Source organism: Loxodonta africana, chromosome 13 (assembly GCF_030014295.1).
Source record: "Loxodonta africana isolate mLoxAfr1 chromosome 13, mLoxAfr1.hap2, whole genome shotgun sequence".
Lineage (NCBI taxonomy): Eukaryota > Metazoa > Chordata > Mammalia > Proboscidea > Elephantidae > Loxodonta > Loxodonta africana.
Genome location: NC_087354.1, coordinates 39,085,730 through 39,112,749, shown reverse-complemented (window position 1 = coordinate 39,112,749; position 27,020 = coordinate 39,085,730). Strand labels below are relative to the sequence as shown.

Here is a 27,020-nt window from a genome sequence, read left to right as displayed (position 1 = left end):
AAGGTGGTAAACAGTTATTGTTAGTTACTGTCTAGTAGGGCTCTACTCACGGCAACCTTATGGTGACAGAATGAAATGTAGGTGGTCCTGCACCATCTTCATGATCAGTGGTATGTTTGAGTCCATTATTGTGGCTAACATGTTAGCCATCTCATTGAGGGTTTCCCTCATTTTCTCTGACCCCCCTGCTTTACTAAACATCGTGTCCTTTTCTCTCTATTGGTCTTTCTGTTGACCTATACAAAGTAAGAGTCAAAAACCCACCATTCTCCTTCTAAGGAACGTCCTGGTTGTATTTTTTCTAAGACTGATGTGTTTGCTCTTTTGGCAATTCTTGGATAGCCAGTATTCTTCAGCAATACCACAATTCGAATGTATCAATTCTTCTGTTTTCCTCTTTCATTATCCAGCTTTTGCAAGCATGTGTGGTGATTGAAAAGACCATGGCTTAGGTCAGACACACCTTAGTCATCAGAATGACATCTTTGCTTTTTAAAACTTTAAAGAGATCTTTTGCCACAGATATGCCCAATACAGTACATCGTTTGATCTCTTGACTGTTGCTTCCGTGGACATTGTGTTGATACAAGTAGAATGAGATCTTTGACAACTTCAATTTTTTCTCCATTTATCATGATGTTTAGTTTTTTGTTTTCTTCACATTCAGGTGTAATCCATATTGAATGCTTTAGTCTTTGACTAGTCTTTGACTAGTTGTTGTTGTTGTTAGGTGCCGTCGAGTCAGTTCCGACTCATAGCGACCCTGTGCACAACAGAGCGAAACACTGCCCAGTCCTGCATCATCCTTACAATCGTTGTTATGCTTGAGCTCATTGTTGCAGCCACTGTGTCAATCTACCTCATTGAGGGTCTTCCTCTTTTCCGCTGACCCTGTACTCTGCCAAGCATGATGTCCTTCTCCAGGGGCTTATCCATCCTGACAACATGTCCAAAGTATGTAAGACACAGTCTTGGCATCCTTGCTTCTAAGGAGCATTCTGGCTGCACTTCCTCCAAGACAGATTTGTTTGTTCTTTTGGCAGTCCATGGTGTATTCAATATTCTTCGCCAATACCACAATTCAAAGGCGTCAGCTCTTCTTTGGCCTTGCTTATTCGTTGTCCAGCTTTCACATGCATATGATGCAATTGAAAATACCATGGCTTGGGTCAGGCACACCTTAGTCTTCAAGGTGACAGCTTTGCTCTTCAACACTTTGAAGAGGTCCTTTGCAGCAGATTTACCGAATGCGATGCGTCTTTTGATTTCTTGACTGCTGCTTCCATGGCTGTTGATTGTGGATCCAAGTAAAATGAAATCCTTGACAATGTCAATCTCTTCTCCGCTTATCATGATGTTGCTCATTGGTCCGTTTGTGAGGATTTTTGTTTTCTTTATGTTGTGCAATCCATATTGAAGGCTATGGTCTTTGATCTTCATGAGTAAATGCTTCATGTCCTCTTCACTTTCAGCAGGCAAGGTTGTGTCATCTGCATAACGCAGATTGTTAATGAGTCTTCCTCCAATCCTGATGCCCCGTTCTTCTTTATATAGTCCAGCTTCTCGTATTATTTGCTCAGTGTACAGATTGAATAGGCATGGTGAAAGGATACAACCCTGACGCACACCTTTCCTAACTTTAAACCAATCAGTATCCCCTTGTTCTGTCCCGACAGCTGCCTCTTGATCTATGTAAAGGTTCCTCATGAGCACAATTATGCGTTCTGGAATTCCCATTCTTAGCAACGTTATCCATAATTTGTTATGACCCATACAGTCGAATGCCTTTGCATAGTCAATAAAACACAGGTAAACATCCTTCTGGTATTCTCTGCTTTCAGCCAGGATCCATCTGACATCAGCATTGATATCCTGGTTCCACATCCTCTTCTGAAACTGGCCTGAATTTCTGGCAGTTCCCTGTTGATATACTGCTGTAGCCATTTTTGAATGATCTTCCGCAAAATTTTGCTTGCGTGTGATATTAATGATATTGTTTTATAGTTTCCACATTCGGTTGGATCACCTTTCTTGGGAATAGGCATAAATATGGATCTCTTCCAGTCAGTTGGCCAGGAAGCTCTCTTCCATATTTCTTGGCATAGACGAGTGAACACCTCCAGCGATGCATCTGTTTGTTGAAACATCTTAATTGGTATTCCATGAATTCCTGGAGCTTTGTTTTTCACCGTTACCATCAGAGCATCTTGGACTTCTTCTTTCAGTACCATTGGTTCCTGATCATATGCCACCTCTTGAAATGGTTGAACATCGACTAATTCTTTTTGGTATAATGACTCTGTGTATTTCTTCCATCTTTGACTAGTAAGTGTCTTTAAATGGTGATGGTAAAAGGCTGGTTGAGACAGAAAGATTGAAGCTCCTGTAAATTGCATTGTTGTTATAGGTATGAGGTCCTTAAGGAGCTCTAAGGGTATGCATTAACTTTAGATAGAAGAAAATACCTTTTCCATTTTAATGAAAAATGAGACAAAGATAAGGTACAGATGCAGTTAACTGTAATTTCATGGAAGGAAGTTTAGATTTCTGACCAATGTGTTTTATGCAGTAGAAGATGTCTGCTATGTAAAGGAAGAACTGATAAATAAAGATTTAGGAGAGTTGAGATTTTCAATAGGATACTACTACTACAAATCAAAATTATTACACAGGAATAATGTCATAATTATATGGTTATGTTATAGACCAAGAATTCAAAATCAGATATAGATGAGGCCAGTGATGTCAGAAACGCAAAGATAAAATTACTTCATCTACTCTTGAAAATCATTAAAGGTGAAATTAACAGGGTTAAAAAAATTGTTGTTAGGTGCCATCGAGGCAATTCCTACTCATAGCGACCCTGTGTACAAAACAACAAAACACAACCCAGTCCAGCACCATCTTCACAGTCATTGCTTTGCTGGAACCCATTCTTACAGCCACTGTGTCCATCCATCTCCTTTAAGGTCTTTCTCCCTTTCACTGACGGTCTAATTACCAGGCATGCTATCCTTCTCTAGGAACTGGTCCCTCCTGATAACATGTCCAAAGTATGGGAGACAAAGTCTCACCATCCTTGGTTCTAAGGAGCATTCTGGCTGTGCTTCTTCCAAGACAGACTTGTTCATTCTTCTGGCGCTCCATGGTATATTCAGTATTCTTTGCCAGTACCGTAATTCAAAGCCATCAGTTTTTCTGCGGTCTTTCTTATTCATTGTCCAGCTTCCACGTGCGTATGAGGCTGTTGAAAATATCATGGCTTGGGTCAGGCACACCTCAGTCCTCAAAGTGACACCTTTATACAAAATAGTGGTTACTTAAATAGGCACCACCCATCTGTCAATTGGTTGTACCGTAGTGGCTTACATGTTGCTACAATGCTGGAAGCTATACCACCAGTATTTCAAATACCGGCTGGGTCATACATGGTGAACAGGTTATTGTGGAGCTTCCAGATTAAGACAGACTAGGAAGAAAGGCCTCTTGATCTACTTCTGAAAATTATCCAAAGAAAATCTCATGGATCTCAACAGATACAATGAAAGAAGATCAGCCCCCTAGGTTGGAAAGCGCTCAAAATACAAAGTGGCCACGACAATCGATTTGAGCATACCAACAATTGTGAAGATGGCACGTGGGGTTGCCATGAATTGGAGCCAACTGGAAGGCAACTATCAACTACAACAAATGGGCATGTAGACGAGGGATACTTATTTATGTTTTAAGTACACACATAATATGTAAACATCTAGCTTTACTGAAAAATAAATTCTGATGGCCATATAGTCAATACGGCCAGTAATTATGTTTAATTTTTCATAATTTAAGAAGCCTATGATGAAATATTAGAATGGCCCAGATCTCTTAGGAGATCCTCTCTCCATGTAAACCTGTAGTTAGCAAAGGCATTCATATTTCTTCCTGAAACCTTTCAATTCTCATTTTATTTCACAGATATATTCTCATGTATTAATAAGTCTTTACATGAATGGGAAGAGATTCCAGAAACTGTAACAGCTGTCTAAACATCTCCAAAACTACTGGATGAACATTTCTGAAGAGTGTGGCACTGTTCTTATTTTCTGAGTGTCATAAAAATAATACAGAGGCAAAATAACCATGTAGAAAATTGTAAGTAATAAGTGAATGTATTTTAAAATATTCACTTAAATATTTGTTGATCTTGTTTCTTAATGGAATCCATCAACGCTTAGTAACCCAAATAAACTCCCTAGGGTGATGATATCTCGTGTTTGAACACTAAAACACTTAGTCTGCACCTCTCTTAGGACAAGTACCAATTTGTGTCTTAGCTTATGGCTACTTGTTGTGACTTTTATCTCCTTTTATACATCCTGTTCTTCTTAAGGGATCATATCATGGCTGTCCATCCTCTGTAGGGCAGACGAGTATGGCCCATGCACACAGCGCACAAATGTTACATGAGCAACCATTTCATACATCTGAGGGTTTTTTTTCTGTAACAGCAGAGCATTTTATAGTATGTTACTGCATATTGTCCTGCAAAGCTATGAAAACGTTACAAATTGCTGGTAAAGTTTCTATTTGAGCAACTTGGTCATTATATAAGAAAGGTTTGTGTAAGGCTGATGGTGTTGATGTTTTGAAGGAACTTCAAACCACAGTTTAACATAAAAGAGTCTTATTTTAGTACTGACAGTCATTTCAGCCTTGTGTCAGGAATTGATGGCATATGCGAGGAAACCAAGGTGGGAAAGGTTAAGTGAATTCATCAAGGTCAAACACAACAGTTGAGCCATTGAGGTTTTTTATTGTTGATTTATGCTTTTTTTTTTTTTTTTTAACTAAGACACTGAAGTGGAAAGTATATCATCCTCTCCATCGTGCATGACAACACACTGTAACAGTTTTATATATATAAAGCATTATTTTCTTTAAAAAAAAAAAAAAAGGTAGATAGCAGTTGCTCCTCGTCTGTGCTCTCAGAGCCCTCTGATCACACTTCTGGTGCAGCACCTCCAGTGGGATTACAGTAAACTATCCTAGCACAGACCCACCTTAGTACCTGGTATTTGGTGGAAAAAAATAATTTTAATTAATTAATTAATTAATTTTTATTTGGTAGATGTCCAAAAATATTCATCGAATGAATGAGGATGATTGGATTCCTGAATTGGTTCAATTGCCTTTGAGATTGGGGTCCTTAAGGTTGTTTATACTATCACATTTTCTAAAGCATACATTTTCTCACTGTCTATGTTGATTGTTGGATCTATCAGCTTCCCATAAAGGGTAATCAGTGACTGGCCTAGGAATCAGTAGATCAGTACATCTTGGTCCTGGAAATGTACTGGCTACTCAGAGAGAAAAGCATCTCAGTCCATATCTGAACCTAGAATCAGGGGCTTCCATCTAATTTCAAGTGTTCCTCATTTTATCCAATATATTTCTGATCTGTTATCTAAGACTTTATAACTCCAATCAGGTCAACTGGGTTGAAGCCTTTTGTAAAGTGAAAAATATTTTTATAAAATACTGTTCTTCTAATTGGACTATAAATGACATAGATATAAGTTGTGTGTTTTTTAATTAGACCATTTTGTTAACATTTTTAATACATTTATTGAGAGTTAATTCACATACCATTTAAAAATGTACAATTCAATGGCTTTTAATATATTCACAGAGTTGAACAACCTTTACCACAACCAATTTTAGAACATTTTTACCACTCTGAAAACAAAGCCTACACCCCTCGTCAGCACTCATTTCCCTCACCTCCACCGCCAGCGTTTTGTTAAAGTTTTTACTTAAGGTTGAAATATTTTTTTCTGCCCTGTCTTTGCATAAAAATCATAGGTTAACATTTTGCGAGAACATGTCTCTCTCTCTCTGTGTGTGTGTGTGTGTGTGTGTGTGTGTGTGTGTAACTTCACCAGTCTGTTTCCCTGCACAGTGCAGGCTTTGACATCTTGCCACAAGTTATATGTGTAAATGAGCTCCAGTTTTCATCATTTGAATACTATTGTTTTACTCTTTTTCTTTCAAAGTATAAAACTTAAAAATGAGTGTATTGTTTGAAGAGGAACCATTGCTTCATTGATAGAATTGGAACCAGTAGTCTTTTAACTGACTCACTACCAGTGAATCAGTCATTGTACAGTGATTAAAGACATAGCCTGCTACCAGATTCAAGCTGGAATAAATCACACCGGGTAGATCTCTCTCTCTCATAGTTTGAATTAGGTGTATTCATTCACATTACTTGTTTGTTATTTTTCATAGATTTAAGAGAATTATAAGAAAAGTACTTACTTACAAAACATTTTGGATTCTTTAGAATAGAAAGAAAGCCCCATATAAATGACAGGTAATGCTATACACTCAATAGTCTATTTTGATGAATAGAAATGGTATGTAAATCACTTGTCTAAAACACATTACGTGATTTTTTATCTGTGTAATTTACACTAAATTCATGCTGGCACAAAGCATTCTCTGAATTAAATTCCCTGTATACAAGCAGTAAAATGTATAATGTACTTATGAATAATACATTAAGGGCCTTATAGTCAAGATCAGCGATAAACAAATTGGTAGCCTAGTATCTGGGGACACATTTCGATTAGACTGCTGAGTCCATTTGATAGAGGACGTTTTAGACCTATCTACTATCTTTGTATCAAGTGCCATAGAAACAAATTTAATAAATTCCTTATCTAGTTCAAATGGGGACTTAGGTAAGTCCATGGTGACTCTGTGCAGCCTCTCCGAGGTCTTCTTTGTATACCTTTTGTATATACTTTGCATAAAGTATATCTTTTATGTGTTTTTGTGGTACCTAATTGTAATTTCAGGGATGTAAATAAATGACTACAGTACAATTATAACTATGAGAAATGCATGCTTCTACACATGCAAACAGGACCCCTGGTGGCACAATGGTTAAGCACTCAGCTGCTAACTGAAAGGTTGGCTGTTGAGACTTAGCCAGCAGTTCTGCAGGACCGAGACATGGTGATCTGTTCCCATAAAGATTACAGCCTAGAAAACTCTTTGGGTAAGTTCTGCCCTGTCACATGGGGTTGCTATGAGTCAAAAACAACTCTGTGGCACCTAACAACAAAACACATTCAAACACATAACGTAATCCTCAGGAAGAGTTGAGTTTTTTTTTTTATCACTTCCGTTTATTAATAAACAAATAGTACCTTTTATAGCTTGATTAACTTAAATCAATAAATTTCACAGGTCCTTTCTAATTAAAGGACCCTGGTGGCGCAGTGGTTAAGAGCTCAGCTGCTAACTGTAAGGTCAGAGTTCAAATCTACCAGCCGCTCCTTGGAAACCCTATGGGGCAGCTCTGTTCTGTCCGGTAGGGTCACCATGAGTCAGAATCAACTTGATGGCAACGGGTTTGGTTTTTGGTTTCTGATGAAAACATTCAGATTCATGAGAATTGAGCTAGTACTTCATGATCTTACTGTCATCAAGCTTATAATTCTTACATAATCATGAATAGAAACTCATCATACCAGTCTGAATGCTAGACTGTAAACTGTATAAAGGTATGGACATGTCTGTCTTGTCTGTTCCCAGCACCTAACATAAGAACATAATCGTTGCTTGATAAATGTTTAAGTAAATGAATGAAAATGTTAAGGGACAGTGGGCCTTAAGACAGTAGGCACTAAAGTGACAGGAGAGATAATTAGCGCCTGGGACAGTATCCAGTCAGGAAAATAATAACTTTGTTACAGAAATTATTGCACAGGCTGAAGGACCGAAAAGAAGAGGGTGATGGTACCCAGGGATTAATAACTTCAGGAAGCTGTTCCCACCCACCAGCATCCCCACTAAGCGCTAGAGGATTGAAAATTAAAATGTGGTGTTACCTAGAACCTATAAGTCCACACTGCACACTGGCAGTGCTGAAACTCTGCCCCTATTTTTTATATACTAATCTTTCTGATGTATATATGGTATGTATCTATTGTACATTGCAACTTTAAATTCTGATACATGTATTGAGCTGAGTAATCTGTATAGAATATAGTTCAACTCTGCAGCTTGTCTGTTTTGGTATTTAATACATTTAGGGATATAGTCTAAAGGTTTATTCCTTTATAGGCTAGGAGGTGTTTTTATTAGGGCAAAAATAGGCATTTATTAGTAACTGTTTAATTAAGTAACTACTCAATGCCAGGTACTGTGTTAGCTATTGGGATCATAAGGATGAATAAGGAACATTTCCTTCCCTCCCATCTCTAGAAGGAAACCCAATTAGCTAAGATAAATTAGATTTTGTGAATAAAATGCAAAATTAATTTTTAAAGTACAACTTGTAAAAATAATAAGTAAATTTACCTAATTTACATTCACATTTTCATGAAAATATATTCTATGTGTAAAAGGTATCTAAGTTTATATAGAAATTGTAGTTTGTTTTGATCCTCTAGTTTACCTTAAAATAGCCTTAGTTCTTCCTATCAAGCTGTTCCTGTGTGCAGTTAGAGAGTAACAGAGTGGCAGTGCCCCTGACAGGCCATCTGAAATATGATGACTGTATCTCTTGGCAGTTCAGAGAAACGGTGACTTGTCAAAAATAGATTTACTTAATAAAATGCACATTGTGAGAAGTGACACAGTCATCTCTGTGGGTAGCTAATAGCCTACAGAGCTTAAATATGTACTGCTTCTGAGCTTATGGGTGCCAGCTAGCACCTGGAAACATGGGCGCAAGGGCATGCAAAAATCATTATTAGCTCCAGCCTCTTCTTTGAACTGTTCCGTGTATTCTGTGCTTTGGAACAGTTCATAGTGGACTGTAATGTAGCCCCCACTGGAGTCTTCAAAGAAGAGATACCGAACCAATACAAAACCCTTAGAGAAGAACAACAGCACCTATGTGGTAATGCCACAGGAATCCTTGTAAGTACAGATTAAGGAGAATTAGAAGTAGGCCTTTTGGTTTGGAGTAAATGGCAACCAATACATGACAGTCATTGGAAGAAAAGTTACCTTCTCTAGAAAAAGCAGTATACCTTCTGTTTCTTCCTCCTCCCTCCCCCATTATATTTTACTCCTGTATCTTTCCCATGGAATTAATATGGGACAGTGATAACTAATTAATGACAAATGTTGTAAGCTTTGCCAGTTTACAGCCCTATGTACCAATACCTAATCTGAGCTGCTCTTCCACTCACCAAGATTATATATGAAGAATAAAGTGGCTTTTAAAGTATTTTCAACCTGGCTTTATGAAAAGGAGCCATGAGAGCTCTCCATCTCCTGCGCTGTGTGAGTCCTGGGTTTTGTGACTGTCTCATACTCACTTAGCATTTAGACACTACCTTGAAAATTAGTGCCTGGTTTACCCAACTGAATGGTAAACTTCTTCAAGGAGGAGAGCCTTAATCCTGCATCAGACCAGTTTATATCCTTTATACAGAGTCTTATACATAAAAGATACTTGGTAAATGTTTCTCCTTTGTGCCTCATATTCAGTCAGTACCCTATTGGTTTTACTCCTTAATATAGCTTTTGGCCAGCCAGCCTTGTTCTCTGTTTGAATTGTCACTGCTGGTGTTGGGACCTTAATTATTTCTCATTTAAAATACAGTAACCACCTATTTGGTCCCCCTGTTTTTTGTCTTGACCCTCTGTGGTCTATTCTCCATTCCATATAGCTTCTAGAACATGATTTCAGAAACAAAAATCTGGATCTCTCACCCCCCTGCTTTAAAATCTTTTGGTGGTTCCCTGTTGCTTTAGCATAAGTTTTGGATTATCTTTGTATACGAGATCCCCTGCACAATCTGTTCTCTGCCTATCCCTCCAGCATTGTGTTGCAACATTTTCCCCCTGACACGTCACACTCCAACAGTTTTCAATGGCTTATAGTCCCTTGAATGGGCCCTACATCCTCTTATCTCCGTATAGCTCATCCCCTAGAACACCTAGCTCATTCCCACCCAATCCAGCTGCCTCCTTCCCTGTCACCCACACCCTTGCCCCATAAACAAATACTTCTGCCTGGATGATTTCTTATCTTTTGAGGCTCAATTCTTGGGTCCCCTTCTCCTCACCTAACCTGGTTAGGTCTCTCCTAGCATCTCCCAAGGAGTACCTCTGTCATACAAAGGGCTTATTGTACTATGTTGCAGTAACCTAAAAATAACCTGTATCTCTGAAGACTTTCATATGTAAACATCAAGTGGCACACAACACTAGGAGGCCTTTTTGGCAGCATGGCAGGGGAAGGGCAAGATCTGAGAAAGATAGACAGAAATGATGTACTGTATGAAAGGGGTGGGAGAAATCAGCTAGAAAGATTAGGGTCCCAACACCTGTTTTCAGATCTTTTTTCCTCAGTAGAATGTAAAGTTCTTGAGGGCAGGTCCTGGTCCTATATGCTTCTATATTTCTACCACTTAGCAAGTGTCAGGAGCCCTGGTGGCACAGTAGTTAAGCGTTTGGCTGCCAGCCAAAAGGTCAGCAGTTCATATCCAGCAGCTGCTCCTTGGAATCCCTATGGGGCAGTTCTACTGTGTTCTGAAGGGCTGCTATGAGTCAGAATCAACTCAAAGGCAATGAGTACAGGTAGCAAGTGCCAGGCACATAGTTGGCAGGCAATAAATATTTGTTAAATTAAATTGAATGGTTTTTCTGGCTTATCCTCCTGTCCATTCCTTGCCTTAAGGCAAAAAAAGGTCTAAACATTTAAGACAGATGCTTGTCTGGGCCAAATAGCTTACTTATAAAAGTGGCCAACTTGGCAGATTTAGTGATACCAGGAAAGAAAGAGTAGTTCTGGGAATTACATCACAAAGTCAGTCTATTCAGAGGAAGAAACTGGTGTTACCTTGAAGTGTTGCAGTACTAACAGTGACTCACTGTCTTATTGTGTTTGTTTTCACTTACATATCCCAAGTTTAATGTGCCTATATCAAAGACCAGAGTAATCTGGGAAAGAGATTTTTACCTCAAAAGCCTATAATTTATATCATTTATTTCCTGACTACAAAATCCAAAGTACAGATATTAGTTATGTGATTTTGTTTGCCATACTTAGATTTAGTCTCTAAAGCACTCACTGCAGCTCTTCATATAATCTAGGATAGGTTATTTGCTGAATTGATGGATGGCGAGACTTTGCCCTGATAACATGTACTTTGGACATGTTATCAGAAGGGGCCAGTCCCTGGAGAGGGACATCATGCTTGGCCAAGTAGAGGGTCAGCGAAAAAGAGGAAGACCCTCAATGAGATGGATTGACACAGTGGCTCTAACAATGGGCTCAAACATAGCAACAATTGTGAGGATGGCATAGGACTGGGCAGTGTTTCATTCTGTTGTACATAGGGTGACTATAAGCCAACACCTAGCAACAACAATAATAAGCCTGTACATATATGAGTCCAAGAGAATGAGTTGTAAAACATACCATAAAAATATAACAAGACTACAGGACATATACATTTGCTGAACTACCCAAAATGGCCACCTAAGTATATTCTGTGGCGCATCTTTGCCTCATCTAATAGTATTTCATTTTAATAAGGGATTTAGATAATTTTTGAAATTCCTTCTGAGTCTAAGCTTCTTGGGTCCTGTAACTACTTTGGCTCTTACCATTTATCCTTGGCTTGTTGAATAATGATGGTTTTTTGAAGCTTCAGTAGCCCCTCTCAGGACCAGTATAGAGCCATCTCTAGTCTAGAAGTTTGTGGTTCATTGTGCCTGTAGTGCAGTCATCCTGTCTAGGGAAACTTCTGAAGAGTAACTCTTAACATCATTACTAACTCGCCTTCCAGACATTTTAGTTCAATAAAACAATTTTGTGTTTCAGTGCATACTATGCAGAGAGGCAATATAGTGTGGTGGTTAAAAGCTTAGATTTTAGATCAGATACACCTGAGTTTGATTCCCAGCTCTGCACTTACTATATATAATCTTAAGCAAGTTGCTTGTTTTCTCTGAGTTTTAGTTTTTCCTTTGGAAGTAGACATAGTAATTATCATCAGCGTCACCGTTAACATCTTGTTGTGTATACTGTATGAGACAGTACATGTAAGGCAGCACTTAGTGTGTGTGTATTCAATAAATGTTGTTTTTTATGTGCCAGGCACATGGGAAACAGCAGTGAATGAGATACTTATAGGCCTTGCTCTTCCAGATAATTTAACAAGTAATGAATAAAGAACAATGAGTGTTATGATTAAGGAAATACAGTGTGTTGTCCAAGAATATAATAAGACTGAATGTACCCTAGAAGTCAGAGAACACCCCTTTGAGGAAGTAACATTGAAGCTGAGACTGATTGGGTGAGTAGGTTGGCTCTTATTTATGAGAGAAATGATACTCTATTTATGGAAAAAATCATACTGTAGTGCAATTTTGAGATATCACAAAGATCCCAGGACCTGTCTAGGCCGTATTCCCTTGCCCTGTATCCGAAAGTCACTAAGTGTCTACTTTTATGGGTATTATGTAGCATTGAATGAATTAAAGTGAAATGTGAAGCCTAAAAAAAGTCGTGAACCCTCAGGAGGTGGGAACTAAAATTTATTTGATGACAGTATGCTAGATAGTTGGAAAAGGGGGGCAATACGAAGGTGATGATGATGATCACCAACATTTACCTGGATTAATTTATTTAATCCTCTCAGGAACAACTTGAGGTGGGAATTATGAGCTTTATTTTATGAATAAGAACACTGAGGCATCAAGAGGATCAGTAACTTGGCTGACATTATATGGCTCTTAAGTGGGAGAGTTGAGATTCAAACTATGGCAGAATCACTCCATAGGCCATGCTCTCAGCCCCTGTGCTAACATAACAGCCTCTGAATGGTGAAGAAGACAGTCTGTGCCCACAAGGGGCTCACAGTCTAGAGGAGGGCACTTATGGTACCGGGCTATAGCTGGTAGGGCAAGGGACTTTCTACCTGTCCCCCCCACCCTCCCGCCCCCAGTACATCATTTCTGCTTATCCTTCTCGGATCTTAGCCCCCTCCCCCATGCTGCCAAAAAGGCCCCCTGGAATTGTGTGCCATTAATGTTTACATATGAAAGTCTTCAGAGATACAGGGTCTTTTTAGGATTTTTACGTTTCTTTTCCATATGATAACTGTACTTCTCCCCTATTGTGAAGATATGAACTTGCATGCTGATTTAAAGCTAGAACCTATTTCAGACTCCAGACTAAAGGCTTTATATAAATATAGATTAATCATCACATTTCTAACAGACTTGAGTGTTTCTTATAAAGAGAAGGGAATTTATATTTGCCTTCTCATAAAGATGTAAGATTCTGTAACAGTCCACTGTTCTTTAGACTTAACAATTCCTCAGAACTTTGTTTGCCTTGAATAAGCAGACGTTTAAACATTCTCATTCACCTTTAGTAAAGGCCTTGTTATATCCTCACCATTTTTTTATCTAAAAGTAGTAGCATAGAGCAACTCTGCTGGCAGAATCCAGTGGGGCAGTATTAACTCTGCAGGAAACATTTGATCACGTTTGCTTTGGCAAAATGAAGAAGAAGGACCAGATATCCTGAAAAAGCCCTTCACACTTTTTTTCACATAAAAAGGTATCGTTCGAGGTATTTTAACGGAGAACAGAAACTCTACATCGTTTAGCAGTTTTCATCCATGATCAAAGTGTCAGTTAGTATGGGTATCTTGAAGTCCCCCAGATCTGCAAAGCTGCTTGTTTTTGCCTCCTTACTTGAATCAGGCAGCCTCATAAATAACGGTTTGTACTGATTCTTTTCTTCTTTTAGATGCTAGAGAACAGGAGAGCCTAAAGCAGAGAGCAGGCTCCAGATAATCCACCTGAAAAAACTCTGACGTTGCCTGTCACTAGCCGTTTCCCTCTTTCATTTCCTCTGCACTAAATTAAGCAGGCCCAGTGCTTTCTAGCAGAACCGTTTCTAAAATAAGTTGTGCTTGACTTTTTAGTGCCCTATCACAAGGCTTTTAACCTAGCTGCTTCTTGAAAAAGTCTTGCAATAAATATTCTACCATGGGCACGAGCTGGGAAAGGTATACTCTAAAGACTTGGAGGCAGACTATGTGCTGAAGTTGGTAGCAGAGCCTACAGAAATGACTTCCAATTCGCTAACATTCAGAAAGGAAAGGGTTTTCAAAGACTGCTCTAGCTGAGAACAGTATTGAAGGCCAGTTGGGGTGAGAGCTGCAGGGAGTCCATTTTGGGCCACCTGGGGTCTCTTCTAACCCTCGTCCCACATTCCCTCCCGCCTCACCCAAGGCCTGCTTCCCTCCTGCTGTGTACACATTTCTTCCCATTTCCTGACAGTTTCAAGAACTGCACCACCAGGTAAAGGAGCTACTCATATTTCAGTCCCTTAGAATCTAGTTAGTTCTTTCATTTCCTTTTTTATTTACTTGTGATGGTCAAACTTGGCATTCCTTTACATTCTCTGAGTCTGGATTATTTCAAGAATTTTTTTTTTTTTTTTGCCCTGCTAGTGGATACTAATACGAAAGAGCTCAGGATTCCTCTTTTAACGCAAAAAGTAAAAAGCTAAGAGTAGCTTCACCTTGTCTTCAGAATAGGGTTAAGCTAAATGCATCATGGCATCCTAAATTTGATCCTGGAGCAGAGAAGAGCCTTCAGTGGAAAAACTATGGAAATCCAAATAAAGGCTATCGTTTGGTTAATAGTATAGTAACAATGTAATTTCTTAGTTTTGATGAACATAACGTGGTTATGTAAGATGTTAAATTAGAGAAAGCTGGGTTAAGGCATATAGGAACTCTCTTGAGAGTTTTCTATAAATCTAAAATTATTTCAAAATCAAAAGTTTTTAGATTGTTATAAATTTAAGATGTCAAGTGTAATCCCCATGTTAGCCGCGAGGAAAATATCTTTAAAATTTACACAAAAGGAAAGGAAAAAAGTATCAAAATTGTTTAATAAAAAAAAAAACTCAAAAGAAAGCAGTATGGGAGGAAAAGAGGGGCAAAAAAGGCATAAGATACTCAGAAAACAAATAGCAAAATGACAGAAGTCCTTTCTTATCAGTAATTAAACCCATTGCCATCTAGTCCATACCGACTCATAGTGACCCTATAGGACAGAGTAGAACTGCCTCAGGATTTCCAAGGCTATAGGGTCACTATGAGTCGGAATCAACTCGATGGCAATGAATTGAACTTGATGGAAGCAGACTGCCACATCTTTCTCCCTTGGAGTTGCTGGTGGGTTTGAACTGCTGACCTTTTGGTTGGCAGCCGTGTGCTTAATCACTATACATAAAAGGGAATGTTATTCAGCCATAAAGAGAAATGAAGTTCTGATACATGCTATGACATGAATGAAGCTTGAAAACATAGTACTAAGTGAAATAAGTCAGACAGAAAAGGACAAATATTATGTGGTCTCCCTTATAGGAAGTGTCTAGAATAGGCATATGCATAGAGGCAAAAGCAGATCCATAGTTACGAGGGGCTTGGGTGGGAGGGAGGAACGAGGAGTTAGTTATTCCTTAATAGATGACTGAGTTTGTATTTGGGTGATGAAAAAGCTTGGAGGTGGTTAGTGGTAGTGGTTGTACAATGTTGTGAATGTAATTAATATCACTGATTTGTATGCTTTAAATTGGTTAGAGTGGCAAGTTTTGTGTTACGTATGTTTTGCCACGATAAAATTAGTTTTAAAAATTTTAAGTTAAAAAATTTTTTAAATAGTACTGAGTCCAGAATTTTACAAAATTGGTATATTTAGTGAGAAGTGTGTCAAAAGTCAAAACACATACCTACTGCCACACACTAAATTTTCCACTACATTCTTGGTGTAGACTCATCACACACTCAGAAGTCAGATAAACCTGGACACAGTCCCCAGCTCTGCCACTTTGGGCTCTATAAACTTGAGCAGTAACCTGACTCCCATTATCTACATAGAGGGGATAATGATTTCCTGCCTCACTGGTTGTTGTGAGAGTTTATATGAGATAATAACCCCAGACTTGCCACATGGTAAGCACTCAGTAAGTTGCTCAGTAAGGTCGCTCTCAGTAGCTGTCCAGGGTGGTGCTTTGAGAAAAGTTTGGGTTCCTTTACTTCTTAAAGTTGCTCTCCCTTCCTCCTCCTTAAGGGCATAGAAGAATCTGGTTACTATTTTCCCCAAGAATAGGGCAAAAAAATGATGCCAAAATGAGCAGAGCAAGATGTAAGCAAAGTTGGTTGGTAAAAGTCCTGTAGTTGGCCCTCATGTCATGTCTCTGGCCTCTCCTTTCTGGGTTTGTCTCTTTTAGGCAGGCCTGAAACCCAGGTCTGCCTTCCCTTGTCAGCACAGGTAGCCTCTTCCACGGTTTTTAGTTTACTCATAGTCTTACCTCGACTTTTCCAGGCACATAGGTATTCCTAAGCCTCTTCTTTTTCATGATGATTGATAGGTTCTCTCTCCACTTAAGGACATTTCTGGTGCGTAAGGAGGGCCCCCAGAAATTGGATTATACCCTTATTCTTTGATTCAGCAAACATTTATTGAACAACTACCTTTTGCTAGGCACAATATTAACATAACCGCAGTCATCAGAGAACTCAGACTAATTTGTGATTAAGTAAATATACTATAATTCATGCAGTCTAACTTAATATTAAATAACTAGAAAATCAGTGAAGAACCACAGGCATTATGATAGAGAACAGCAGGCTGTAGGAATATTCCTCTCCCTTTTCTTGACATCCCAGAGGAGAAAAGCCTCTGAGCTGTAACGTCCTGGCCCCTGAGAGCTGCTAGACCTAGAGGAGTTTGTCGGTGTTACTGGTTCATGATTCGTATCACCCCCTTGCCCAAAGCAGATTTTCCTTGGCCTGATGGTCCTGAGTTTCTTTGCCTCCAAATCTTAGAACTCTTGAGATGCAAGAACAAAGACAGGAACTGCTGTGGTTAAGAATCTTCCGGTCCTGCTATAAACTAACCCTAGCAGTTGGGAAAGGTGGGAGTATAAAGGAGTTGCGCAAAGAGCTTTATACAGGGGTCCTTGGCTTTGGGTCCTTTGTCTTTTACTTTGATAGCATGATAGCTCAGGAAACTGTCCACATTGGCATCCATGTGTCCTTGAGAAGTGAAAGGAATCACTACTTCACTGCTCATAGAGCTCTTGTACATCTTCTCATTACAACATTTATCTCACTGTGTTATGTTTACGTATTTTTATGTCTGTGTCTCACTAGACTGCAAATACTGGGCCTGGCCCAGTGCCTGCCACTTGGCAGCTTTGGAGAGCTTGAGGATGAGGGATATCAAAATAACTTTATTATGAGTTTTGTTGGATTGTGATAGTGAACTCTATACACAAATCTTTGATCTTTGGTCATCTGTCTCGTAACATGTTTTAAAAAAGAAAGAAAATGAGCGCACGAGTCTTGTGTTCTGCTTTCATTCTTTCGTCCCTGCATGCATCATCCCCTCGCACTCACCCTGCCCCCACTTCTCTTAGTCCAAACTGGTCAGAAATGCCACAATTCAGCTCTCCCTGAGGGAGAGCCTTCCAAAGGGTCCAAGTTCTGATTAGCATTGCAAAGAATAGTTCCTCTGATCTTGAGAAAGCTTTTCCAGACTCTCTCAGCCCCACTTACCTTATTACCTAAGTCTCTCAAACTGTAGGTTATGATTTCACTCCTTTTTGGCACCACATTCCCACAGGTTTATAATTTCACCCTTGCGATACCCTTGACTCCAGAACTGAGTCCTTTCAAGTATTAGTGCCTACAGCTGCAAAGCTTAGCGCAGACATTTATGTAGGTTATAGGGATAGGAAGAAGCTAGCCGTTAGAAAGCTTAGAAAGAAAAAATATACAATAGTAAAAGGAGTATCAGTTCATTATGCGTGCTTCTTTTAAGCTAACAGTAAGGATAGAGGAGAAGAGATGGTATCCTTTAAGTGTTTGAAGTTTTCCATGAGGGTGAAACAGCCATTGAGAAATTCACTTCAAGATCTTCTCATCTTTATAAATTGGGCTACTGAGTTCTGAATTTATGGACTTGCCAAAACCTACTTGTATTATCTCTAAATAGGTCTTAAGGTACCACAGATGCTCAGAACAAATCTAGCCTCTCCTGCTAATGAACATGCACACAGTTTTCCCCATCTGCCACCTCTGTCTAAAAGGCTGGGAAGGCCTTCTTCCCTGATCACAAAGAACATAATTACTGTCTACGGAGAAGTCAAGTACAAAGGCCACCAGCCTTTGCAAACCACCAAAGATTAACAGCTGCCTCTCCTTTGATTGGGAGAGGTAATAACAGTTACTCTAGTTAATAATTGGATGGATTCCCAGGCCATGTACTTCAGATTGAGGCTCTTATTTATTTATTTATTTATTTATGCCGGCCTTTAGCTAAACTGGGTTATTAGAATGGAGCTGCTAATCCTGTTAGTCAGGTGTCAGTCTCACAGTGGGAGAGATCAGGGGAAGGCAGAGCTGTTAAGGTGTTATGCCAGGTACATAAGTAAAGCCACACATTTCAACTTTAGAGGTATTTTTTTCTTTCAACTAAATTAGAATGATAAAGCTCTTTATGAAAAAAAATTTTTTTTTCTCCAATTTCATGTGGCTGATTTCAGAGTATTTGGAAAGGGGGTAAAAGGGAAAAAGAAAAGTACCTAGTTCACCTTTCTAGAAAGGAAGAGAAATTTTTAAATCATTCAGCAAACCCTTGCTCGGTGCCTACAGTATGTGCATCCTATACTTGACCGTAGATGGGAATGCAGAGAGAGGAGAGTTTGGGCTTAACAGTCTAGGACATGAACACAGATAACTCTGGAATAAAGTCGAAAGTTACAAAGGCCACAAGAGAATTACAGTTAAATCCACAGAGAGCTTTGACTTTAGTTGAGGAGATCAGGAAAGGCTTCATGGAAGAAGCAACATTTGATCTGGGTCTTGAAGGATTGATAGATAGCATTTGAACATTAGATACAAATTGAGAAGGTGGCAGTTTGAATGGAGAGGATAATTACGGTTAAATATTTTTAGTGTGGAGCCCTGGTGGTGTAGTGGTTAAGACCTCAGCTGCTAACTAAAAGATCAATCAACTGCTAACCAAAAAGTCGGCAGTTCAAATCCACCAGGTGCTCCTTGGAAACTCTATGGGGCAGTTCTACTCTGTCCTATAGGGTCACTATGAGTTGAAATCGACTTGATGGCAATTTTTTTTTTTTTTTAGTGTACTTTTTTCTAGACTCTGAGAAGAATAGGAACAAGTATAAGCAATGTCCTTGAGGAGCATCCAGTTAGATTGTGGTGGTAAGGCATCCAGGAATGAAAAGAGAGCAGTGTAGAAGAAGTGCCAGGTGATTGGTGTAGGAAGTTAGTGTGGTGGGAGTGGAGGGAAAGAGAAGATGGGAGACTTTTTGCATCCTTTAAGTCTCCCTGGAGTGTTGTGTAAATGTGATTGCCTTTTTTGATTTGCATATAAAGCGTTTCGTGTCACACACCTCCAAAGGTTTTCTTCTTCTTAATTTTTGCGTTTTAGAAGCCCATCGTTGAGGCAGCTTGACTTTTTTCATTTTCCCCCAATGAAGTGAATAAGTCATTTTGAATATCATAGAATTGTTTCATCTGCCTTTATTTATAGACGGGGAAGAGCTGTTGATTTGCACTGTGTTAGGGAGTGGGATCCATTGGGATACTCTTCCTTATTATGCTCAAATACTTCTATTGTGCTAATCTCTCGTATCTCACAAGGACATTTTTGTTGTCTGAGAAAAGTCTTTCCTTTTATTTATTTAGTCATTCACCCAACAGGACTGGGACTGCTTCACTCTTGAGGAGCACACAGACAAGAGAGGATGGGGCCCTGAGGTAGAACAGAGATGCTGGAATGAATAGGAGTTCATGCGGGGCATGAAAGAGAAGTTGAGGAAGTTACTGAACAATGTTTCCATCACCCATGCTCTTTGAAAGAGATCCCAAAGGTGACTTGTTGTGTCTCTACCCTGAAGTACACGTAGCCAGAACCCTCTTTGACCTTAAGGGGAGGTTTGTGAGATTATTTCACAGTTGCTTTTGCTTTTTGCTTTTATTTCCTTGAAAAGCTGCAAATGATAAATTAAAAACTTCAACTTTCAATAATACATTAGTAAAAAATTGGCTTTCAATGGCCTTTATCTTCCTAAAATTGGCATATTTTTTCCTGCTTAATGTCTATTAGAGCCTATGTCTTAAGTTTTTCAAGAGGTCACATGTTGTTGGCACTGCATTAAAGACTTTGAGGTTTGTTTTATTTTTTTTAGGCATAGATGTATACATTAAAATGGTCTGCTTTTACTCAGTCATTTTTCCCTCCACTTCTGCAATGTTGCTCCAGTTCCCTCTCGTTGTGGAAAGATCTACAGGAACAGCAGCCATTCTTCTTTCTCTGGGGACAACTGGTGCATCTGCTTGGCTTGAGATGTGATATCTTTGTTTTTGAGTTGAGAGATGTCAATATATAAAGACTTCATACCCAAATGGAGTGCAAGTGAAGAGTTTACTTCCTCCCTTGATGGTTGTTAAGGAGGTTCAAGCTGAACATGTCCTTCAATCTTGAACAACTGAATCTCATTTTTTGGTCATGAAGCTATCAGTTCTGGTGAAAAACTATCCTGTGAGGCAAACACAATAACAGGGATGGGGGATTTTATCCTGGGATCATACAGAAAAATTATTGACTACCTATGTTTCCAGAGTTAAAATCATGTAAAAGGATCTTTGTCAGCCTGCCTTCTTCAAAACCATCATTCACCCATTGATTGAACTGCTTACTGACTACAATCCCCTGTGCTAAGGGTTGAGGATGTGGTAATGAAGCAGACATGGACCACGATCTCAGGAAGCTCAGAGTTTAATGGGGTTACGCAGGTGCAAAGCCAGAGGATCATCCCTTCTGGAAAAGAACAGTATGTGCAAAAGCATGGAGGCATGAAGGAACATGGGCCACTGGGGAATTGGTCAAGCGAGAGACAGGGCTATAGCAGGGAAGGAGACTGTTAGAGAAGGACTGAATTCAGAATATCATGCTAAGGAATTTGGGTCTCATTCTGTGGACTATGAGGAAGAAGCCACTGAAGTGCTTTAAGGGAGGCAGTGACATGGTTAGATTTACTCTTTAGAATATAATCCTCATTGCATATGCAGACTTCGAGAGCAGGACTCCTTAACATGGGGTCCACACTCCAGTATCCGTAGATATACTTTTACCAGAACATGATGAATAAGTACACAAATCAAGAGTAAGCTTTACAAAATTGACAGAGTAACTTTGTTGTATATTAAAATGTGGGCTCATATTTAATATACCTTTTCCCCCATTTTTTCCAGTGTCTCATTTGTATTGTATTTCACAAAAGTCTTAGTCTAGCAAAAAGTGGAAACTAGAAAACCCTGAGCTTTTATTTAAGAGAGTTTGGGAAGCACCACTCTAGAGAATGGAATGGTGTGGGGTGATTCTGAACCCAGGGATGCTAATTAGGAGGCTGCTGCAGTACCTCAGGCAAAAAAGCCTGAGAGCCTGTACTGACACTGTAGCAGTGGGCGTGGATAGAAGAAGCAAGAGTCAAGAGTTATAAAAGAAGTAGAATCATCAGAACTTGGAGCCTGAATCAGTGTGAAAGTTGAGGGAAAGGGAAGACTCTAGAAGGGTTAATGAACTTTTGAGAATCTCCTAAAAATTGGACTCTTGCTTTGTGTGTTACTATGAGGTTCTTCTCTCTCCTTGCCTTACAGAGATTTTCCATTTATTTTTTTAATAATTGTTATTGTGCTTTAAGTGAAAGTTTACAAATCAAGTCAGCCTCTCACACAAAAACCCATATACACGTTGCTACACACTCCCAATTACTCTCCCCCTAATGAGACAGCCCGCTCTGTCCCTCCACTCTCTCTTTTCATGTCCATTTCACCAGCTTCTAATCCCCTCCACCCTCTCATCTGCCCTCCAGGCAGGAGATGCCAACATAGTCTCAAGTGTCCACCTGATCCAAGAAGCTCACTCCTCACCAGCATCCCTCTCCAACCCATTGTCCAGTCCAATTCATGTCTGAAGAGTTGGCTTCGGGAATGGTTCCTGTCCTGGGCCAACAGAAGGTCTGGGGGCCATGACCACTGGGGTCCTTCTAGTCTCAGTCAGACCATTTAGTCTGGTCTTATGAGAATTTGAGGTCTGCATCCCACTGCTCTCCTGCTTCCTCAGGGGTTCTCTGTTGTGTTCCCTGTCAGGGCAGTCATCGGTTGTAGCCGGGCACCATCTAGTTCTTCTGGTCTCAGGATGATGTAGTCGCTGGTTCATGTGGCCCTTTCTGTCTCTTGGGCTCGTAATCACCTTGTGTCCTTGGTGTTCTTCATTCTCCTTTGATCCAGGTGGGTTGAGACCAATTGATGCATCTTAAATGGCTGCTTGCTAGCATTTAAGACTCCAGACGCCACTCTTCAAAGTGGGATGCAGAATGTTTTCTTAATAGATTTTATTATGCCAATTGACTGAGATGTCCCCTGAAACCATGGTCGCCAGACCCCTGCCCCTACTACACTGGCCTCCGAAGCATTCAGTTTATTCAGGAAACTTCTTTCCTTTTGGTTTAGTCCCTCCATTTATTTTTTAATGTGGCTATGTATTTTTTAAGATTTTAAAGTATTTTATCTATAATTCCTTTTTTTAGTATAAGAAGAAAGAAGGTATGTGTGTGTGTGTGTGTTCATTTGTCCATCTTGACACAGAGTCCTTCTGCCATTTCCCTAGGCTTCAGAGGCTTCAGCAGTATGTAAGGCCTGGCACTAGTAGAACTGCTGATGGCATAACCACTTAAACCAGTCGAACCAAATTAAATCCAGAAAGTATTCCTAAATTCAGAAAATATTGGTACATACTCTATGATCTCATTTATATGAAATTCTAGAATAGACAAAACTAGCCTGTGGTATTGTAAATCACATCAGTGTTCGTTTTCAGGAGGAGGGATTGACTAGGAAAGGTACATGAAGGAACTTTCTGGAATGATGGAAATGTTCGGGACTTGATAAACATTCTTCAGATTTGATTGACCATATATTTAAAATCCGAGCCTTTCACCCAATTGTAAATTATACCTCAGTTTACAAAACAAATACACACAAATAGTAAGCTCTTCTACATCATTAGTCATCAGGAGAAAGCAAGTAAAAACCGCAGTAAAATACCAGCACACACCCATTAGAATGGCTAAAGTTAAAGAGAGTGAAAGACTGATAAATTAAGTTTTGGTGAGGATGTGGAATTATCATACACTGCAGTGTGTACACAAATTGTTACAAACACGTTAGAAAGTTGTCTTACCATATCTAATAGAGTTGATTATTCAACAAACGGTATCAAGAAATTTGGAAGACAGCTTGCTGGCCAACTGACTGGAAGAGATCCATATTTATGCCTATCCCCAAGAAAGGTGATCCAACCGAATACAGAAATTATTGAACGATATCATTAATATCGCACACAAGTAAAATTTTGCTGAAGATCATTCAAAAATAGCTGTAGCAGTACATCGACAGGGAACTGCCAGAGATTCAGCCTAGATTCAGAAGAGAATGTGGAACCAGGGATATCATTGCTGATGTCAGATGGATCCTGGCTGAAAGCAGAGGATACCAGAAGGATGTTTACCTGTGTTTTATTGACTATGCAAAGGAATTCGACTGTGTAGATCATAACAAATTATGGATAAAATTGTGAAAAAAGGGAATTCCAGAACACTTAATTGTGCTCATGAGGACCTGTACATAGATCAAGAGGCAGTTGTTCGAACAGAGTAAGGGGGCACTGTGCGATTTAAAGTCAAGAAAGGTTTGCATCAGGGTTGTATTCTTTCACCATACCTCTTTAGTCTGTATGCTGAGCAAATAACCTGAGAAACTGGACTGTATGAAGAAGAACAGGGTGTCAGGATTGGAGGAAGACTCATTAACAACCTGCAATATGCAGATAATACAACCTTGCTTGTTGAAGTGAAGAGGACTTGAAGCACTTACTAATGAAGACCAAAGACCACAGCCTTCTGTACGGATTACACCTCAACACAAAGAAAACAGTCATCACAACTGGATCAATAAGCAACACCATGATAAATGGAGAAATGATTGAAGTTGTCCAGCATTTCATTTTACTTGGACCCACAGTGAACACCCATGGAAGCAGCAGTCAGGAATCAAAAGACACCTTGTGTTGCACAAATCTGCTGTGAAAGACCCCTTTAAAGTGTTGAAAAGCAAAGATGTCACCTTGAAGACTAAGGTGCACCTGACCCAAACCATTGTATTTTCAGTCGCATCTTTTGCATGCGAAAACTGGATAATGAATAAGAAAGACGGAAGAAGAATTGATGCCTTTGAATTGTGGTGTTAGCAAAGAATATTGAGCATACCGTGGTCTGCCAAGAGAACAAACATCTGTCTTAGAAGAAGTACAACCAGAACACTCCTTGGAAGCAAGGATGGCGAGACTGCATCTTACATACTTTGGACGTGTTGTCAGGAGGGATCAGTCCCTGGAGAAGGGCATCATGCTTGATAAAGTACAGGGTCAGCGGAAAAGAGGATGACCCTCAGTGAGATGGATTGACACAGTGGCTGCAACAATGGGCTCAAGCATAACAATTGTGAGCATGACGCAGGACTGGGCAGTGTTTCATTCTGTGGTACATAGGGTCGCTATGAGTCGGAACCTACCTGAAGGCACCTAACAACAGAACAACAATAGAGCTGAACCTGTGCACGCTCTGTAATCCAGCAATTCCACTCCTAAACATGTACCCAATGTAACTGTATATCACATGTACCCAAAGTACATGTACAGAATGTTTTAAAGCAGCGTTGCCCAGAGCTTCAAAGTGAAAACAGCCCAAATGTCAGTGAGCAGTGAAACATTTAAATAAGCTGGGATATAATAAGACAAGAGAATACTATACAGCCAGGAAATGAATAAAATATCACTGTAGGCAGTAATGTGGATAAATTTAGAAACAGTTGAGCAAAAGAAGCAGATTACAATAGAATATATAAAGTAGGATGTTATTTTTATAAATTTTAAAAGACAAAATGAATCTATGATTTTAAAAGTCAGGATAGCCTTTATATTTAGGCAAGAGGTAGAGAGAGTGAATGGGTTTTGGGTATAGGGAATTGTGTCATGTTATAAGACTTTATTTTTTTTAATCTTGGATTTGTTACACAGTTGTGTTCAGTTTGTCATAACTCAGACAGCTGTATGGCTATGATTAGTACAATTTTCTCTGCGTATATTGCATGGTAATATAAAGGTTTTATTTTTTTGAATTATGTTTACATCCTAGCATAAGAAGAAAGCAGTAACAGCATTATAACAGCAAATTATTGAGCACCTGGGTTTTGCAATTTTTGGATTGTTAGTTTTAGTGCAAAGAAACAATCTTTGTTATTAATAACAAATTATTGACATTATTAATATTAAAACTGAACTCTCACCTGGCTTTCACTATGAACTTATTGTAGTCCCAAAATATATTTTATTGTACATAAGGAATGAGCAGTTGAGCATTTAAGATATGCACTTGATTATACTACCAAACACAGTACATATACAGGAGGCAGGCAGAGCATTGTGCTGAGAGCATCAGAAGAATCAGGCAAACATGTCTGCCACGGCAAAGCCTACGTATGCTCACATCCCCTTCACCTCCGTCCCCCCACCCAACAAAAACAATATTTCAGGGAAGTTTCAAAATTGAGCAAACTGTAGAATACTACAAGAAGAAATGTAAGGTACTGTTGTAATGGAGGCAGTTGCCTTTTTTTCCTCCCCCCCCCAAGGTATGATGCAGTGATTCCATGTAGGCTTAAAAAAGAAGTACAGTGTAGCATAGGCTCATCCTTGCCCTCCTGTGCTGGAAGGCTGCAAAGGACTTGCAAGATTCCTTCCCATAAGAACTGTACACAATTCAGAAATTATATAGAAATTATCATAGTTTGAGATCTAAGATTATCATAGTTGAGACTTAAAACACTTCCTAAAATACCTGAAATAGCATTTAAAAAAGGGAGTATAACTAAATGCTTGAATATCAGATTATCTTGTGTTGCTGAAGAAAAAAGTTGTAGCAGAGGAAATGCTTTGTGGAAGTCAATTTATCTTGTTAAGTGATAATTAAGATTACAAAATAATCTGGTTTTTAAAAGTATTGCTAAGTTTTTTTTTTTTTTTACATAAAATGGTTTTTCCCTCTGTCTTTCCCCTTTCTCTGAGTTGTCTTGACATCTCAACTTTTTCACAGAAGCCTATCCTGACTTTGCCCCATATATAATTGGTTCCACCATTATTCTCAGAGCATCTTTTGCTTTTCTACAAGACACTTGTCATAATTGAAATCACTTTATTTGTAATCACCTGATTAGCATTGGCCTCATCCACTAGTCTTTATTTAAGCTTCATGGAGGACAGCAATCATGTCTGTTATGTTCACTACTATTGGCCTGGAAACTCTGGTGGCATAGTGGTTAAGAGCTATAGCTGCTAAGCAAAAGGTTGGCAGTTCGAATCCACCAGGTGCTCCTTGGAAACCCTGTGGGGCAGTTTTACTCTGCCCTGTAGGGTCACTATGAGTCAAAATCAACTTGACGGCAATGGGTTTTTTACTGTTGACCTACAGTACTAGCGCTGAGGAAGCATTCGGTAAATATTTGTAGAATAATTGAATAAACAGAATGTCTCGAACTACAACTACATATTTTATTTAGCTATAATTTTATGCCTGGGGAGTTGGGCTAATTTCTATTTGTCTTTCTGTCTAGAATGTGGCAGATCAGATTGCATTTCAAGTTGCTGGTGGATTAACAGCTCTTGAACACATCCTTCAAGTAGTGGTCCCAGTCACAAATGTGAACACAGTTTCACGAATTCCTCCTAAGTAAGTATAGTTTTTTAATCTGTCTTTCACGTTTCATTTGTGAGTCGTTTCTGCCCTATGGTTTCCATATGGGGGACCACAAGAAAATTGTATGTGTATT

At 39.3% G+C, this 27,020-nt stretch overlaps 1 protein-coding gene across 14 annotated transcripts in view; it reads left to right on the top strand.

The window, feature by feature from the left end:
• SCAPER (S-phase cyclin A associated protein in the ER) overlaps positions 1-27,020 on the top strand; it is a 492,396-nt gene that overhangs the window by 289,307 nt on the left and 176,069 nt on the right. For all 14 annotated transcript variants that reach the window (XM_023552952.2, XM_023552948.2, XM_023552950.2 and 11 more), the window contains one exon: positions 26,805-26,920. In XM_023552952.2, coding sequence (XP_023408720.1) covers positions 26,805-26,920 — 116 coding nt within the window. The remainder of the gene's footprint in view (positions 1-26,804; positions 26,921-27,020) is intronic.